Genomic DNA, 15,336 nt, shown 5'->3' with positions numbered 1-15,336 from the left:
TTGGAGTACTTTTCAGTTGTAATGACTGATGGGCAGAGGGAGGTGCTACTGGCCTTCAGTGTCTGGGGCTGAGGGATGCCATCCAGGCCGAACGGTTTTACACACGAGGAACACCTCCCCCGACGTACCGGCAGTACTATACTACCCTTTGAAACACTATGAAACTGAGATTTTCAAAGTCGTAAGTTGCATCTAGGCAGCCAAGGAGTAGGGCACCGGCCCCATATACCAAGGGGCAGGTCCAAACCCCGCCCCGGCCAAAAACTGCAGGAAAAAAAAAGTTGTATTAATTTGCATCTTAAAAAATTCATCATATTTAGTGTAAGGAGACTTCGAAGAAAGGGAGAGTGTGAAGTACACAGGGCTTCCACATGTAGGGAGAGAACACGGGTCCATCAAGACACGGATCTAACTCCATATCAGCCCAGCTTAACCCACCGGCATTTATCTCAGTGTTACAATCTGAGACTCACCAATTACTACACAGCTGTAGTAATACTTATGTAGAAATAACCAAAAGTAAAACCATCTGATCCAGGGGTCCTCAAACATTTTAAACAGGGGGCCAGTTCGCTGTCCCTCAGACCGTTGGAGGGCCGGACTGTGGGCCCCGGGACGAGTTGGCTGCTAAGCAGGACAGGCAGCAACGGCAAAAACACTCGGCGGGCCGGATAAATGTCCTAGGCAGGCTGCATGTGGCCCGCGGGCTGTAGTTTGAGGATGCCTGATGGGATTAATCCATGTTGTATAGGTATAGACAGGCCAATGTTAATAAAATGGGTGCTAAGTGCTCTCCTGGTTGTAGACTCCAGATACTGGAAACACACATCTTTATGTAAGATTCTTAGACACTGTTAAATTGTGGTAGGTGAAGTTCTACTTGTTCTCAGTATCTGTTCTTCCCTTCTCAGTAAGAGTCTGAACAGTTCGCATTTTCTCCTTTACTTCCCAGTTTCCTTGTGGGTGGGTGTGGCCACGTGACATTTACCAACAGACTGTGTAATCCAAGGTGTGTAACACTCAGCTTTCCCCCTTTTAAATAGGGAAGCTGCTTGCTCTCCACTCTTTCCCCTTGTTTTGTTTTTGTAGAGACAGAGTCTCACCTTATCACCCTTGGTAGTGGTGTCACAGCTCACAGCAACCTCCAACTCCTGGGCTTAGGTGATCCTCTTATCTCAGCCTCCTGAGTAGCTGGGACCACAGGCACCTGCCACAATGCCTGGCTATTTTTTGTTGTAGTTTGGCCAGGGCCGGGTTTGAATCCATCACCCTTGGTGTATGGTGCTGGTGCCCTACTCACTGAGCCACAGGTGCTGCCCTCTTTCCCCTTCACACTTGCTGGGAAAGGATGATGACTTGGAAAACCACCTTAGACCTACAGATGGAAGCCACAGAATGTTCTACCAGCTGTGTCCTTGGATGACTATTCACTTTTACTTATCAGCCAATGTATTATTTTTTTCATGTGACTGTTAACTTGCCCTGTCAACCGTAGACTCTGAATGACAGAAATGACATCTGGTCTCCAAAAAAAAAAAAAATAGCAGTGGGAGAAACTTGCATATATCAGCTTTTTTTGTTGTTGTTGCAATTTTTGGCCAGGGCTGGGTTTGAACCTGTCACCTCTGGCATATGGGGCTGGTGCCCTACTCCTTGAGCCCCAGGTGCCGCCCCAGGCTTTCTTTATATGGATCACAGATACATACCATAAGCATATCCTATAAGAAATATAACCTGGGCTCTGCACCTGTAGCACAGGGGTTACAGTGCCAGCTACCTGCACCGAGGCTGGCCGGTTCAAGGCGGGGTCAAGACCGCCCGGGGCCAGCTAAACAACAATGACAACTGCAGTAAGAAAATAGTTGGGTGTTGTGGCAGGTGTCTGTAGTCCCAGCTACTTGGGAGGCTGAGGCAAGAGAATGGCTTACACCCAAGAGTTTGAGGTTGCTGTGAGCTGTGATGCCATAGCACTCTACCAAGGGTGACACAGTTAGACTTTTGTCTCCCCCACAAAAAAAAAATAAATATAACCTGTATTTATAAGCTCAGTCCAATATGAATAGGCACAGTCCTGATTAGTTTAAAAAGGTCAACTGTTAAGATCTTTAAATGGGTGGAATTTTATTATAGCCATATTTAATATATCAATGTGTCTTGTTATGTTCGATATGGTTAATATCCAGCAGGAACAAAGTCAGCCTCAGACATTTATCTTTTCTTCTTCTGCAGATTATACACAAGGGAAGGAGGCTTCTTGGTTTTATAGGCCACACTTTTCTTGATGCGCTGTCCTTTGATGTTAACGATATGGGGCAAGAGAGGGGGCCGGACTGTCAGAACTGTCCCTCGAGGTGTGTAGCCTCGGAGATGCAGTCTGTCCTTCATCTGAGGTGTTACTGCAACCCAACCTACACAAGTGACAGAACACAAAATGCTTTTAACAGTCAGACCAAAGCTCAACAGAGGAGGCTACAGCTCTTTCATTCTTGTTCTTTTTTTTTTTTTTTTGAGACAGAGCCTCACTTTGTTGCCCTTGGTAGAGGGCCGTGGCATCACAGCTCACAGCAACCTCCAACTCCTGGGCTCAAGTGATTCTCTTGCCTTAGCCTCCCAAGTAGCTGGGACTACAGGTGCCCACCGCAATGCCTGGCTATTTTTATTTTTTTAATTTTTTGAGACAGAGTCTCACTATGTTGCCCTTAGAGTGCCGTGGTGTCACAGCTCACAGCAACCTTAAACTCTTGGGCTTAAGCGATTATCTTGCCTCAGCCTCCCAAGTAGCTGAGACTACAGGTGTCCGTCACAAGGCCCGTCTATTTTCTTGTTGTAGTTGTCATTGTTGTTTAGCTGGCCTGGGCTGGGCTTGAACCCGCCAGCCACTGTGCTATGGGTGCCGAGCCTGCCTGGCTATTTTTAGAGATGGGATCTTGCTTTGACTCAGGCTGGTCTTGAACCTGTGAGCTCAGGGAATCCACCTGCCTTGGCTTTGCAGGGTGCTAGGATTATAAGCACGAGCCACCACACCTGTCTACTTTTCTTCTTTTTTTTTTTTTTAAGAGATAGATAGGGTCTCACTGTGTTGCCCAGGCTAGAGTGAGGTAACATGATCATAGCTTGCTACAGCCTTGAACTCTTGGGCTTAAGTGACACTCCTGCTCAGCCTCCTGAGTAGCTGAATTAGTACAGGCATCTACGTCAATGCCGGGCTAAGTTTTAAATTTTTTAATGATGGGGTCTCACTATGTTGTCCAGGCTGGCCTCAAACTCTTGGGCTCAAGGATCCTCACATGTCAGGAGGAGGGACTATGGGTGAGCACCAGCATGTCTGGCTTCAATCTATTTTTAAAAAAGTACATAAGGCATTTGTGAAAAGTACAAATTTATTTTCAGAATAAGTTGTATTTTATGAATAAACTAGTAGGTATGCCTTAAAATAGTCAGCTTATATCAGTTAAGGCACATTTCTATAAAAATATACTCAAGTCAGTAAGTCTACTTTATCCATTCTTTAAAAAGTGCTTGGGACAGGGTGGTACCCGTAGCTCAGTGGGTAGGGCACTGGCCACATAAACCGGGGCTGGTGGGTTTGAACCCAGCCCGGGCCTGTTAAAACAACAATGACAACTGCAATAAAAAAACAGCCTGGCATTATGGCGGGCGCCTGTAGTCCCTGCTACTTCGGAGGCTGAAGCAAGAGAATGACTTAAGTGCAAGAGTTGGAGGTTGCTGTGAGCTGTGATACCAGAGCCCTCTACCCAGGGTGATAGCCTGAGATTCTTTCTCAAAAAAAAAAAAAAAAAGTGCTTGGGGCCTGGCAAGGTGGCTCAGAGGCCGAGGCATAATAACACTTGAGCCCGGGAGTTCACGGTTGCAGTGAGCTATGACAGTGCTACTGCCTATATAGCCTGGGCAACAGAGTAAGACTGGACCCTATCTCAGAAAAAAAAAAAAGGAAAAAAAGAAAAAATGCTTGGGGCAAAATTACCTGCGGAGGAAAACTTGATGTCAGCAACTGCTTCGGATTCCCCGAGTCCTTCTTGTAACATGATGTCTTCAGCAACGAGAGAAGGAAAGCCTGCCATTCGCTCTTTCCCACCCATTGGAACCTTCCAGTTAAATGAAAGAAAGATTTTGGGAAGTTCAGATTAAATTTCCTCTAACTCTAATATTAAGTACATCACTGATAATTCCATGTAGGGATCAAGAATAAAATCCTTATAAACATGCAACGGCTGAAAAACCTCAAATCACTTCTAGGGTCAAATGAAAGGCCCAGGCGCTCTGTAATAAGGTGAAGCCTACAGCCCCGGGGCCGGGGGGGCCACAGGCTGGGCTTCTGCCTGGCATCTGCCTGACAGGTCGACTGTGCTTTATTACCGTCTTTACGGGCCTTTGCATAGAGAGATGTTGGGCAGCTAAGCAAGATCCTTCTAAATACCTTAGTTCTTGTAGGCACGGCCATGAAGATCAGTCCCCGCTCCTTATGAGATAAAGGTCTATGTACTGGGTTCAGTGGATCAGGTTTAGATCTCTTGTTTATATGTTGCCATGAATGAATCAGAAGTAACTAGGTGAAATTTACGTATTCATTATCATTAATAAAGTTTCTCCTGTGATGAGTACTAGGGACACAAAGATCTATTTTACAATCTGGTCTCTGTCCCCTAGAAGGTCAGAGGGATAAAAAAGATGTAAACAAATACAGGGTAAGAGACGTGCTGTCAGGCGTCTGTAAGTATGCAGGTTTGGCTGCGCAGGGAGGAGTCATGTCCCTGGTGGAGGAAAACGGTAATGAAGAAATGTGATTTTGAGAAGTGGGTTGAATTTACTCAGTGGGAAGATACTCTGGGTCAGCGCAGATACAGAAAAAACTGGAAAAAGAACTATGAGGATGGTAGTTTAACTGTCCAGAGTATGTTGTGTGTGTGTGTGTGAGAGACAGAGAGAGAGTGTGAGTGTGGGTGTGTGTGTGTAAACGAGGAGGCTGTCAGCAGTTTATACTTCTCCCCTGGTAATGGGGAACTATTGAGGATTATAAGCAGGAGAGAAAATAAGAATAGAGGCCGGGCGCAGTTGCTCACACCTGTAATCCTAGCATTCTGGGAGGACAAGGCGGGTGGATTGCCTGAGCTCACAGGTTTGAGATCAGCCTGAGCAAGAGTGAGACCCTGTCTCTAAAAATAGCCAGACATTGTGGCGGGCGCCTATGCTACTGTGGAGGCTGAGACAAGAGAATCGAGCCCAAGAGTTTGCGGTTGCTGTGAGCTGTGACGCCAGAGCACTCTATTGAGGGCGACAAGTGAAAACTCTGTCTCAAAAAACAAACAAATGAAAGAATAAAAAAAAGAATAATGTGATGTACTGTATATCTAAACAGATCTCTCTAGAGTGGGGTTTTCAAGGAGCCAGTAGAGCAGGAGAGCGGAGGTGGAATAATCTGTAAATATGTATCTGGGATTAAGCACCTAGGAAGAGAGCTTTTCTGATTAAAGAAGGGCTTCTCAGCACTACTGCATTGTGGACCAGATCACTTTTTGCTGAGAAAGGTTGTCCTTCGCAATGCAAAGCGGTTAGCACCAGCTGTGCTTCCACTCACTAGACTCCAGTAGCAGCCCCCAGCTTTGACAAAATCTCTAACTTCTCTTTGCTCAGAATCGTCTACTACAACTTTTTGTAACAATGTTGCTATTGGGCACTTAAAATGTGACTACTGTTACTAAGAAATCACATTTTAAATTTTATTTAATCTTTAAATATATATATTTTTTTGAGACAGAGTCTTACTTTGTCACCCTTGGTAGAGTGCCATGGTGTCATAGCTCACAGTAACCTCAAACTCTTGGGCTTAAGCAATCCTCTTGCCTTAGCCTCCCAAGTAGCTGGGACTACAGGCACCTGCTACAACACCCAGATATTTTTTAGAGACAAGGTCTCACTTTGGCTATTTTTTTTTAATTGTTAAAATTTTCTTTTATTTATTTATTTTCTTTCTTTTTCTTTTTTTTCTTGAGACAGAGCCTTACTTTATCACCCTCGGTAGAGTGGTAGAGTGCCGTGTTGTCACAGCTCGCAGCAACCTCCAACTCCTGGGCTTAGGCAATTCTCTTGCTTCAGCCTCCCAAATAGCTGGGACCATAGGTGCCCGCCACAATGCCCAGCTATTTTTTTTTTTCATTACTTGGCTGGGGCTGGATTTGAACCTGCCACCCTTGGTACATGGGGCCAGTGCCCCACTTACTGAGCCACAGGCGCTGCTCTATTTATTTTTTTTCTTTTTTTGAGACAGAGTCTCAAGCTGTTGCCCCGGGTAGAGTACCGTGGCATCACAGCTCACAGCAACCTCAAACTGTTGGGCCTAAGCTATTGTCTTGCCTCAGCCTCCCAAGTAACTGGGACTACAGGCGCCTGCCACAACACCCGGCTAGTTTTTTGTTGTAGTTGTCATTGTTTGGCAGGCCCAGGCTAGATTCAAACCTGCCAGCTCTGGTGTATGTGGCTGGTGCCCTAGCTGCTGAGCTACAGGCACTGAGCCTAAAATTATTTTTCTATTAGAGACAGAGCATTGCTCTGTTGCCCAGGGTTGAATACAGTGGTTTTTTATAGGCATGATCATAGCCCACTGCAGCCTCAAACTACTGGGTTCAAATGATCCTCCGGCTTCAGTGTCCTGAGCAGCTGGGACTACAGGTAAATGCCACTGTGCCTGGGAAATTTTATTAAGTGTGAAGTCGTATGTGTGTATTTAAATTTAGAGAACCACCTGGTAGTGGCTACCATGTTTGTCTGTGAAGTCGAGAGAATGCACAGCTCTGTGGCTATTCGGGATTAGTCCCGATCAACATCCCTGTTCATATGGAGCCATTTCCCTTTATAGCCAGAATCCTCAGACACAGTGAGGTGAGAGGAGTGCTAGCTGACTTCTTCACTGGTGGTTCTGTCCAACAAAGCCCACGGGACTGTCACGGTGTATACACACTAACGGTAACCATGCAGTCGGCGTGCTGCCTTACCTGCAGTAACGTGTGACCCGCCTGCTTCTCATACACACCATCTGCCTTGTCCAAGGAAGTGATGTGCACCGGGAGGAGGTTGGAAGCCACAACCGTAAACCAGGCTGACTGGTTGCCCTTAGGAAAGGAAGAAGTTATTTTCTATGGTGAAAAGCTTGGAAAACCTGCCTCTGACAAGGTGCAATTGGTTAACAAAACAAGAACAAACACCAAATCAAGTTCCCTTTGTAAGTGCTGGTACGGCAGCAGCTGTAGTCAAATCACACTAACGTGTCAAGAAAGGGGCACGATATGGAAGCAGTGCAATCCAGAAGTTCACGTTCAACTCTTGACTTCTACAGACTGGTTGATACAAATGAAGAAAAAACAATGTCTCTTATTAAAAACAAAAAGGAGGGCAGCGCCTGTGGCTCAAAAGGGTAGGGCGCCGGCGCCATGTGCTGGAGGTGGTGGGTTCAAACCCAGCCCTGGCCAAAAAAATAAAAATAAAAATAAAATATAATAAAAAGGAAATGTTGTCCGCTTAACTGTCTCTGTGTAAAGTTAGGTTTAAAATATTTACATTTTATAGGCTTTAATGAAGTATGTACAAGTTCTAAGCATGTAAGGCCAAATTTCCAACAAAATATGAATAAACACAAAACCCAACAATGTGTGACAGTAATGGCCTGCAAATTGCTGGACGTATTCATGTTTCATTTTCCCTTTTTCTCTTCACTTTGGTAAAATGAAGAGAAATTCTATAGACGCTCCAAAATCCCCAGATGCTATGTAAATGAACACTAGACGGTATATATATAAAAACAAACATATCATGGGATATAAAGAAGCATGGAATTAATTTAATACATATGAACGCTGTACCTGAAGGTTTCATCTATGATTTCCAAGTGAAATGAAACCAGAAGATAGAAACAGTATCTTCAGTGCCACACTGTATGGGGCATTCAACATCTCACTGGAGTAAACAGTTGTTAATGGTACAGACCGGGGTCCTCAAATTTTTTAAATAGGGGGCCAGCTCACTGTCCCTCAGACTGCTGGAGGGCCAGACTGCAGGCCCCAGGATGAGTTGGCTGCTAAGCAGGACAGGCAGCGGCGGCAAAAACACCTGGCGGGCCGGATAAATGTCCTTGGCGGGCCGCATGTGGCCCGTGGGCCATAGTTTGAGGACGCCTGGTCCAGACTATCCTTACCTGCAGGAAATCAATTCGGCCTAGAGCACCCAAAAAGAGAACCATTCCTGGTTTGAGCACGAAAGTTCTTGGAACAATGGAATGTGTTGGCAGAACAATCTTTACTTCTTCTTCTGTTAGAAGATTTAAAATCTGTGAAGCAAGTGGCAGAAAGTTTAGAGAATTACTTGAAAAAATTTTTAACAGTCATAGGTCAAAGAAACCTATTATTATTATTTTTAATTTATTTTTATTTTTATTTTTTTTTGAGACAGAGCCTCAAGCTGTCCCCCTGGGTAGAGTGCTATGGCTTCACTGCTCACAGCAACCTCCAACTCCTGGGCTTAAGCGAGTCTCCTGCCTCAGCCTCCCAAGTAGCTGGGACCACAGGCGCCCGCCACAATGCCCAGCTATTTTTTGTTTGCAGCCATTATTGTTGTTTGACGGGCCCAGGCTGGTTCGAACCCGCCACCTTAGGTCTATGTGGCTGGCGCCTTAGCCGCTTGAGCCACAGGCGCTGAGCCTATTTTTACTTTTTTAGAGACAGAGTCTCACTTTGTCACCCTTGGTAGAGCACTGTGGCGTCACAGCTCACAGCAACCTCCAACTCCTGGGCTTAGGCAATTCTCTTGCCTCAGCCTCCCAGTAGTTAGGACCACAGGGACCAAAAATAGCCAAAATGCCTGGCTATTTTTTTTTGTTGTAGTTTGGCAGAGGCCAGGTTTGAACACACCACCCTCGGTATATGGGGCCAGTGTCCTACTCATTGAGTCACAGGTGCTGCCCAAGACCTATTACTATTAGTGAGACAGAGTCTCACTTTGTTGCCCTTGGTAGAGTGCTGTGATGTCATAGCTCACAGCAACCTCAAATTCTTGATTGGGCTCAATCGATCCTCCTGCCTCAGCCTCCCAAGTAGCTGGGGCTACACGTGCCTGCCACAATTCCCAGATATTTTTAGAGAGACGAGGTCTTATTCTGGTTCAGGCTGGTCTCCATCTCCTGAGCTCAAGTGATCCACTTGTTTTAGCCTCCCCAAGTGCTAGGATTACAGGTGTAAGCCACTGTGCCTGGCCTTTTTTAGCCCCTTTTAAGATAACTTATTTATTTATTTACTTTTTTAAGAGACAGAGTCTGAGTCTTAGTTTATTGCCCTTGGCAGAGTGTTGGGGCATCACAGCTCATAGTAACCTCCAACTCCTGGGCTCATCTGGTTCTCTTGCCTCAGTTTTCTTTTCTTCTTTATATTTTTAGTAGAGATGGAGTCTCACTCTGGTTCAGGCTGGTCTTGAACCCATGAGCTCAGGCTATCCACCCGCCTTGGCCTCCCAGAGTGCTAGGATTATAGGCATGAGCCACTGTGCCTAACCTGCAGGGGGATCTTATAGAAGGAATTCCAGTGTGGACCAGGGAGCCAGGCTGCCGTGAGAGTTATGGGCTCCTTCCAACATAATGTTAGAATTAGCACGTTGAAAGGCAGAGGCGGGTGGGATCCCTTGAGCTTGGGAGTTTGAGACCAGGCTCAGCAAGAGCGAAACCCTGTCTCTACTAAAAATAGAAAAATTAGCTGGGAGTTGTGGCAGGTGCCTGTAGTCCCAGATACTTGGGAGGCTGAGATAAGAGGATTGCTTGAGCCCAGGAGTTTGAGGTTGCTGTGAGCTATGATGCCACGGTGTTCAACCCCAGGGCGACAGAGTGAGACTGTCTCAAAATAACAAAAAAAATTCTGTAAATGTCTACCTAATGAAATAACCACAATGATAAAACAAGCCAGTTATTCGCAGTGAAGTCTACTAAATGAGATAAAGAACTTGATGGCATAAAGATTCACCTCTCAGCTGCTTTTATGAATGAATTAGGACTGAGTCTAAAAGGAACTACACCTCTTTTCACATTTTCTGGCAATTAACATAGGAGTACTTATATAATTGAAAGTAAACATCTCTAAAAGAAACCAAATACGTACACAATTTTCTTTTGTGATTCCCGGTGTATCATAAAACCAGTGGGCATCCCTCACATCTTGTGCAGTCAATTCTATTTGTTTGGTGGATTTGGGTTCAACTATAACGGGTTCATTTTCCATGTCAAACGCAAGTGAATCAGTATCAAAGTCAAAGGCAGCTTCATCCTTCTGTTCTTCGGAATACAAGAATGTTCTTCCAACTCTTCCTAGAACAAGTTACATTAAGGTCATTAGTCATTCTTCTAATGCTTTTGACTACAGACATATATTACATGTTTGTCTCCAACAAGTTACTAAGACCAACTATAGTGTATGGAAGTGACACTACAATGATACTTTTTTTTCCTCAAAGGCAGCGGGAGCCAGACTCTTGCACTGATTAAAAATGTGGCTGGCTGTGTACATTCAATTCATTCATTCATTTATTTACTAGTCCTTCCTAAATTGCTCAGGCTGGTCTTGAACTCCTGGCCTCAAGTGATCTTCCTGCCTTGGCCTCCCAAAGTTCTGGGATTAAAGGTGTGAGCCACTATGCCTGACCTATTTAAATTTTTAGAGACAGGGTCTCTCTGTCACTCAGGCTGCAGTGCAGTGGCCTGATCATAGCTCACTGCCGAATGGAGCTCCTGCGGTCATGGGATCCTTCTCAGCCTCCTGAATAGCTGAGACTATGGGCAGCTGGGGATATTGGCACGCACCACCACACCTGGCAGTCTGTGTATACTGGGGAGAAGGAGATGTTGGAAATCGAACTGTAGTCAGCAAAGGAAAGCTAAAGGGATCTTCCAAGGAAAGGGATAACCTACTTTGAAGCTGCTGCCTGGTGTCAATAATCTTTACCATCTGTACTGGGATGGGTTTCCAAATAGTAGCCTTACCTACAAAGGGCCTCTTTGTTCTGGAAAGAGGAAGGTAGTCTCTTCCCCCCAGAAACTGGCTAGCCTCAGAGAGATGCATTCAGTTCGTCTAACAAAGAATGTCAGCACAGGACCAACGAGGGTTTTCCTACGGAACGCTTACCTACTACATAGCCTTGCTTTTTCAGGACACTAAGCTGATGTTGTTCTTGCCCACTAAGCTCCTCCTCAGCTTTCGCTGCATCTTTTTTAAGTCTTTTGTGCCTTTCAAACATTCTGTAAGGAGTTGGGTTGCAGATCGGAAACTTCAGCAGGTTTAACGTAGTTCCTGAAATACAAAAGAATAAATATGTCTTTAGAAAAGGAAAGAAACGCTTTCGAGGATTTACACCGTGTCGGGCACTGTGATAAAGTAAGTTATTCCTGCCCTTTATAAACAAGGGAATAGCTTCAGAGGCTGGCTCATAGGCTAATCCAGAACTTGCATTCAAAAATTTTCTTTGCATTTTCACCCCATTACTATCCGGTATAAAAGCAATTCTTGTGTATAATTCAACCAAAGTTCAAGACAGAGAAGGGCAGTTTACCAAAGCTCAACCCTGGTTTCAAAACAAATGGGACAGTTTTGTCTGCTTAAATTCAAATCATAGAAGGACCTATTTTCCTATTACAGAAGTTTCTTAAAGTCACAAGATTGACATTCCCTCTCAACGAAGCTACACATAATATTGCATTAATAGATTAATCAAATATTATTCGTGTATAGTATATACTGGTCTCATACGAGATGTGAAGAGTAAGGTTGATGGGTTTGGAGGGTACAGGAAGTTCAGAGAGTAAAAACGAAATATGACTTTCTTATCATACGAAGTAGTAAGCTACGGGAAATCCACAGAGCAGGAACTTTGCTTTGTTCTTTGGGGTATCTCCAGTGTCTGGCGACTGTCACATACAAGCGCTCCATAAATACATCTATTAGAAAATTACTAATAGCAACGTTAGTATTTCTGATATACCCATAGATTTTTTTTCAAGCAGTAAGCTGACACAGAGGAGAAATGTGACCAAAGCAGGTGCCTGGGCCACGACCACTCACCTGGCCAAGAAGAGATGGTGGCCCGGTCGATGGCCTCCGCGCCCTTGGCGGTGCAGTAATCGGACTTCAGTAGCGTGTTAAAGAGAGTGGACTTGCCGGCGTTTGTGGCTCCCACCAGGTAGACATCTCCACGGTAGCGCCAGGAGCGCTGAAGTGCCGAGATCAACTCTTCGATTCCATAGCCAGTCTTGGCGCTGATCAGACGCACGTCCCGGACCACCGTGCGCGACCTGTCCGACCGATTCGAATTCTCCTCTCTGTCCTGTGGCCCGTCCCGGCTGGGGAGCTGTGGCCCTCCGTGGCCAGGGGCCAGCAAAAGCCCGGCGCGGGCACAGTCGTTCCACAGCCGCTCCCGGAGCCGCTGCCGGTAGCCGGGTGCATCCTGGGGCAACAGGTCCAGTTTGTTCCCCAGCACGATCAGCTGCTTGGGGCCTACCAGTGCCGGCAAGTCGGGCAACAGGGCGTCGGGCAGGTCAAGCAGGTCCACCATGTAGAGCACGAGGGCGGGCCCGGGCCGCTGCAGCGCGGTGCTCACCAGCTCCAAGTACTGTTCGCGGCTCACCTGCAGGCGCAGGGCGCGCTGGTGGTGCACCAGCAGCCAGCAGCGCTGGCACACGGTCCGCGCCAGCCCGCCAGCCGCCTGCACCGCGCGGAGGAACTTCTCGCTGGGCAGGTAGCCGGGCACCCCGGGGTCCTGGCAGTGCAGCTCTGCCCCGCAACCCGAGCAGTGCTGGCCGCTGGGCGGCACCGTCGGGTCCGGGTGCCCCACGACAGGGTGCGCCGGGCGGCCGACCCGGGGCTTCTGCTTCCGCCTGGGTCGCTCCTTCTGCTGCTGCTGCTGCTGCAGTTGTTCCAGCAGTTCATTCCGGGTGGGCGCGGGCTCAGCCTCCAGGACGTACTCGGGGAACAGAAAACGCTCCTGAATATTAGGGCTTCCTTCATAACTCTCATTCTCTGTGAGGCCATGAGGAGGCTCACGTCCCAGGTCCAACGGGGGCCCGGAGGAGCAGGCGGCTGCGCATCGCCTCCCCAGGAGCGTCTCCCAGAGGCCATGGCGCCCGACAGTGGGAGCGGATCGCCGCAGTAAGGGACTCAGCAGCGTGTGCGCCAGGCGTGCGGACAGCATGGGGAGCGCTGCTCCCGGCAGGGGCGGGGCCGCGCACGCCTGTGACCAGAGACTCGCGTTAAACCCGGAGACTAAAGTCACTGACCCGCCACACTCTCGCTCACCTCCCGTCTAGTCCCTTGAGTTCTCGCGATGAAAACTACATGGCCGAAAATCCACTAAAAGCTGCACGGAAGAAACCAAGGACCTGAACTGAGCTAGATGGGCTGAGCAGAGTAGTGAGTGCTTCGGTTTGTTCAGGCTCCTGCAACGCGCCAGCGCTGGAATAAGCAGTCCTTAATAAATCTCATTTCTAAAAACTTAGTGTTTTTCCTAGTTTTTAGAAATGCAAAAGAAGTCCATCGAACGTCGCTGATTCATGGCCTGGACTATAACCTAACATTAAGATTTTCAGGTGTCATTACTGTGCAGTAACATTGACAAAAGTACTACACAAAAACTTTTACCGGCTGAAAGCGCACTTCAGGTTGCAGGAACTGTCAGTAATTAGTATCCCAGCACTACAATTTGCGCATGCGCAACTAACCTAGGCTCTACTTTTTGGTCGACACTTTGCGCAGGCGCAGATACTACCTGGTTGCTTTGCGGGCGGTCTCTGCGGTACGACGCAAGGTATTCTGGGAACGCCGGAGGCGGAAACTACTTGGGCTCTTTCTTTGGGCGCCGGCGGTTCGCTCCCGGTTTTCTGTGTTCGTGATTTTAAGAATTAGGAGCTTGGGAACCGTTTGCCAATATGTATGACGCGGATGAGGGTAAGTACCCACTCACGTCACACTCAGCGGCGACCCATTTGCGCAGGGAGGCGTGGGAAGCTGGACGGGTTGGGAATTTGCGGCCTTCCCCCGCACCGGCCTCAGGAGTCCCCAGTCTGGTTCCCCACGTCTCCCACGCTGGGAACGAAGCTGGGATTGCGAGAGGTGGAGGTGCTGGGAACTGGGCATGTAGCGTTGATGTTCCCAGTTAGGTGGATTTTTGCATTGTTCGCTGTCGTGTTGCTTGAAATCATTCCGCATTTACGCAGTGAAATAGCTTGGAAAACCATATGACAGTTTCTATTGGCTTTATCTGAAGCAAAAGGCCGCTTTTAAAAATTTCCTTTCGGGCCACAGTCGTTATATTTTTATTTTTATTTTTATTTATTTATTTTGAGACAGAGTCTAACTTCGTTGTCCTGGGTAGAGTGCCGTGGCGTCACAGCTCACAGCAACCTCAAACTCCTGGGCTTAAGCGATTCTCTTGCCTCAGCCTTCCAAGTAGCTGGGACTATAGGCACCTGCAACAACGCCCAGCTGTTTTTATGTTTTAAGCAGTCTGGGCTGGGTTCGAACCCACCAGCCCTGGTGTGTGTGTCTGGCGCCCTACCCACTGAGCTACGGGCACCGCTAGTTCGTCGTTTTATTGAATAGCTCAATTTTTTTTTTTTTTTTGAGACAGAGTTTCACTATGTCGCCCTTGGTAGAGTGCCATAGTGTGACAAGTCACAGCATCCTCAAACTCTTGGGCTTAAGCAACCTCAAACTATTGGGCTTAAGCTATTCTCTTGCCTCAGCCTCCCTAGTAGCTGGGACCACAGATGCCCGCCACAATGCCTGGCTATTTTTTTGTTATTGTTGTCATTGTGGTTTAGCAGGCCCTGGCTGGGTTCAAAGACACCAGCCCTGGTGCATGTGGCTGGCTCCCTAACCACTGAGCTACCGGTGCTGAGCCTGAATAGCTCAATTTTTGACTATCAACCTTGTGCCAGGCATTGTGGAAGGTCCTGGAAATCCATCGGGACAAAGAATATTGGGGAAGGAGAGCTTTGGTTTAGTTTAACGCTTCTTCATGCTCTCTCACATCTAAGTAAATTGTTTGTTTCAAAATATTAAGTAGGTACATGTGCATAAAGCTTTTATAATGCTTGAGTCAGTGCCGTAAGTGTGCCCATCACCTGAATAGTGTTCGTTGTACCTATTAGGTAGGTTTTACCCTTTCTATGCACTCCTTCTCTCTTTCTTGATTTCTAGCAATTTTTGCTTCTTTCTGTGTCCATGTGTGCCCACCAATTAGTTCCAGATTATTAGACAGCACTTGTGATGTTTGTGTTTTCATTCTTTTTTTTTTTTT

At 46.9% G+C, this 15,336-nt stretch overlaps 2 protein-coding genes across 2 annotated transcripts in view; one reads left to right on the top strand and one right to left on the bottom strand.

Annotated features, from left to right (window-relative positions):
* Window positions 1-2,108: 2,108 nt before the first annotated feature.
* NOA1 (nitric oxide associated 1) lies at window positions 2,109-13,275 on the bottom strand. Its single transcript, XM_003798187.3, has 7 exons — window positions 12,105-13,275; window positions 11,172-11,336; window positions 10,152-10,357; window positions 8,207-8,338; window positions 7,011-7,127; window positions 3,986-4,106; window positions 2,109-2,408 (listed from the first exon to the last, which is right to left on the bottom strand). Exons 1-7 carry the CDS (start codon window positions 13,228-13,230, stop codon window positions 2,209-2,211), a joined length of 2,067 nt encoding a protein of 688 aa, XP_003798235.1. The 5' UTR covers window positions 13,231-13,275; the 3' UTR covers window positions 2,109-2,208.
* Window positions 13,276-13,834: 559 nt separating this feature from the next.
* Window positions 13,835-15,336, top strand: part of POLR2B (RNA polymerase II subunit B) — a 34,724-nt gene continuing 33,222 nt past the window's right edge. Inside the window, exon 1 of the mRNA XM_012810362.2 lies at window positions 13,835-13,982. Coding sequence (XP_012665816.2) covers window positions 13,964-13,982 — 19 coding nt within the window. The 5' untranslated portion in view covers window positions 13,835-13,963. The remainder of the gene's footprint in view (window positions 13,983-15,336) is intronic.

Source organism: Otolemur garnettii, unplaced genomic scaffold, assembly GCF_000181295.1.
Source record: "Otolemur garnettii isolate 467f Iridium unplaced genomic scaffold, OtoGar3 scaffold00130, whole genome shotgun sequence".
Classification (NCBI taxonomy): Eukaryota; Metazoa; Chordata; class Mammalia; order Primates; family Galagidae; genus Otolemur; species Otolemur garnettii.
The sequence above is the reverse complement of the archived record's forward strand: the minus strand, read 5'-3'. Positions and strand labels throughout refer to the sequence as shown.

What these genes read in the sequence shown, in the direction of transcription:
- NOA1 (XM_003798187.3), bottom strand. Translation starts at nt 13,230, where the DNA reads ATGCTGTCCGCACGCCTGGCGCACACGCTGCTGAGTCCCTTACTGCGG. An exon ending in GCCGAATTGATTTCCTGCAG is followed by an intron (nt 7,128 to 8,206) that starts GTAAGGATAGTC and finishes TCCTTTCCTAAG; the next exon opens with GGCAACCAGTCAGCCTGGTT. An exon ending in CGGGTCACACGTTACTGCAG is followed by an intron (nt 4,107 to 7,010) that starts GTAAGGCAGCAC and finishes TTTAACTGGAAG; the next exon opens with GTTCCAATGGGTGGGAAAGA.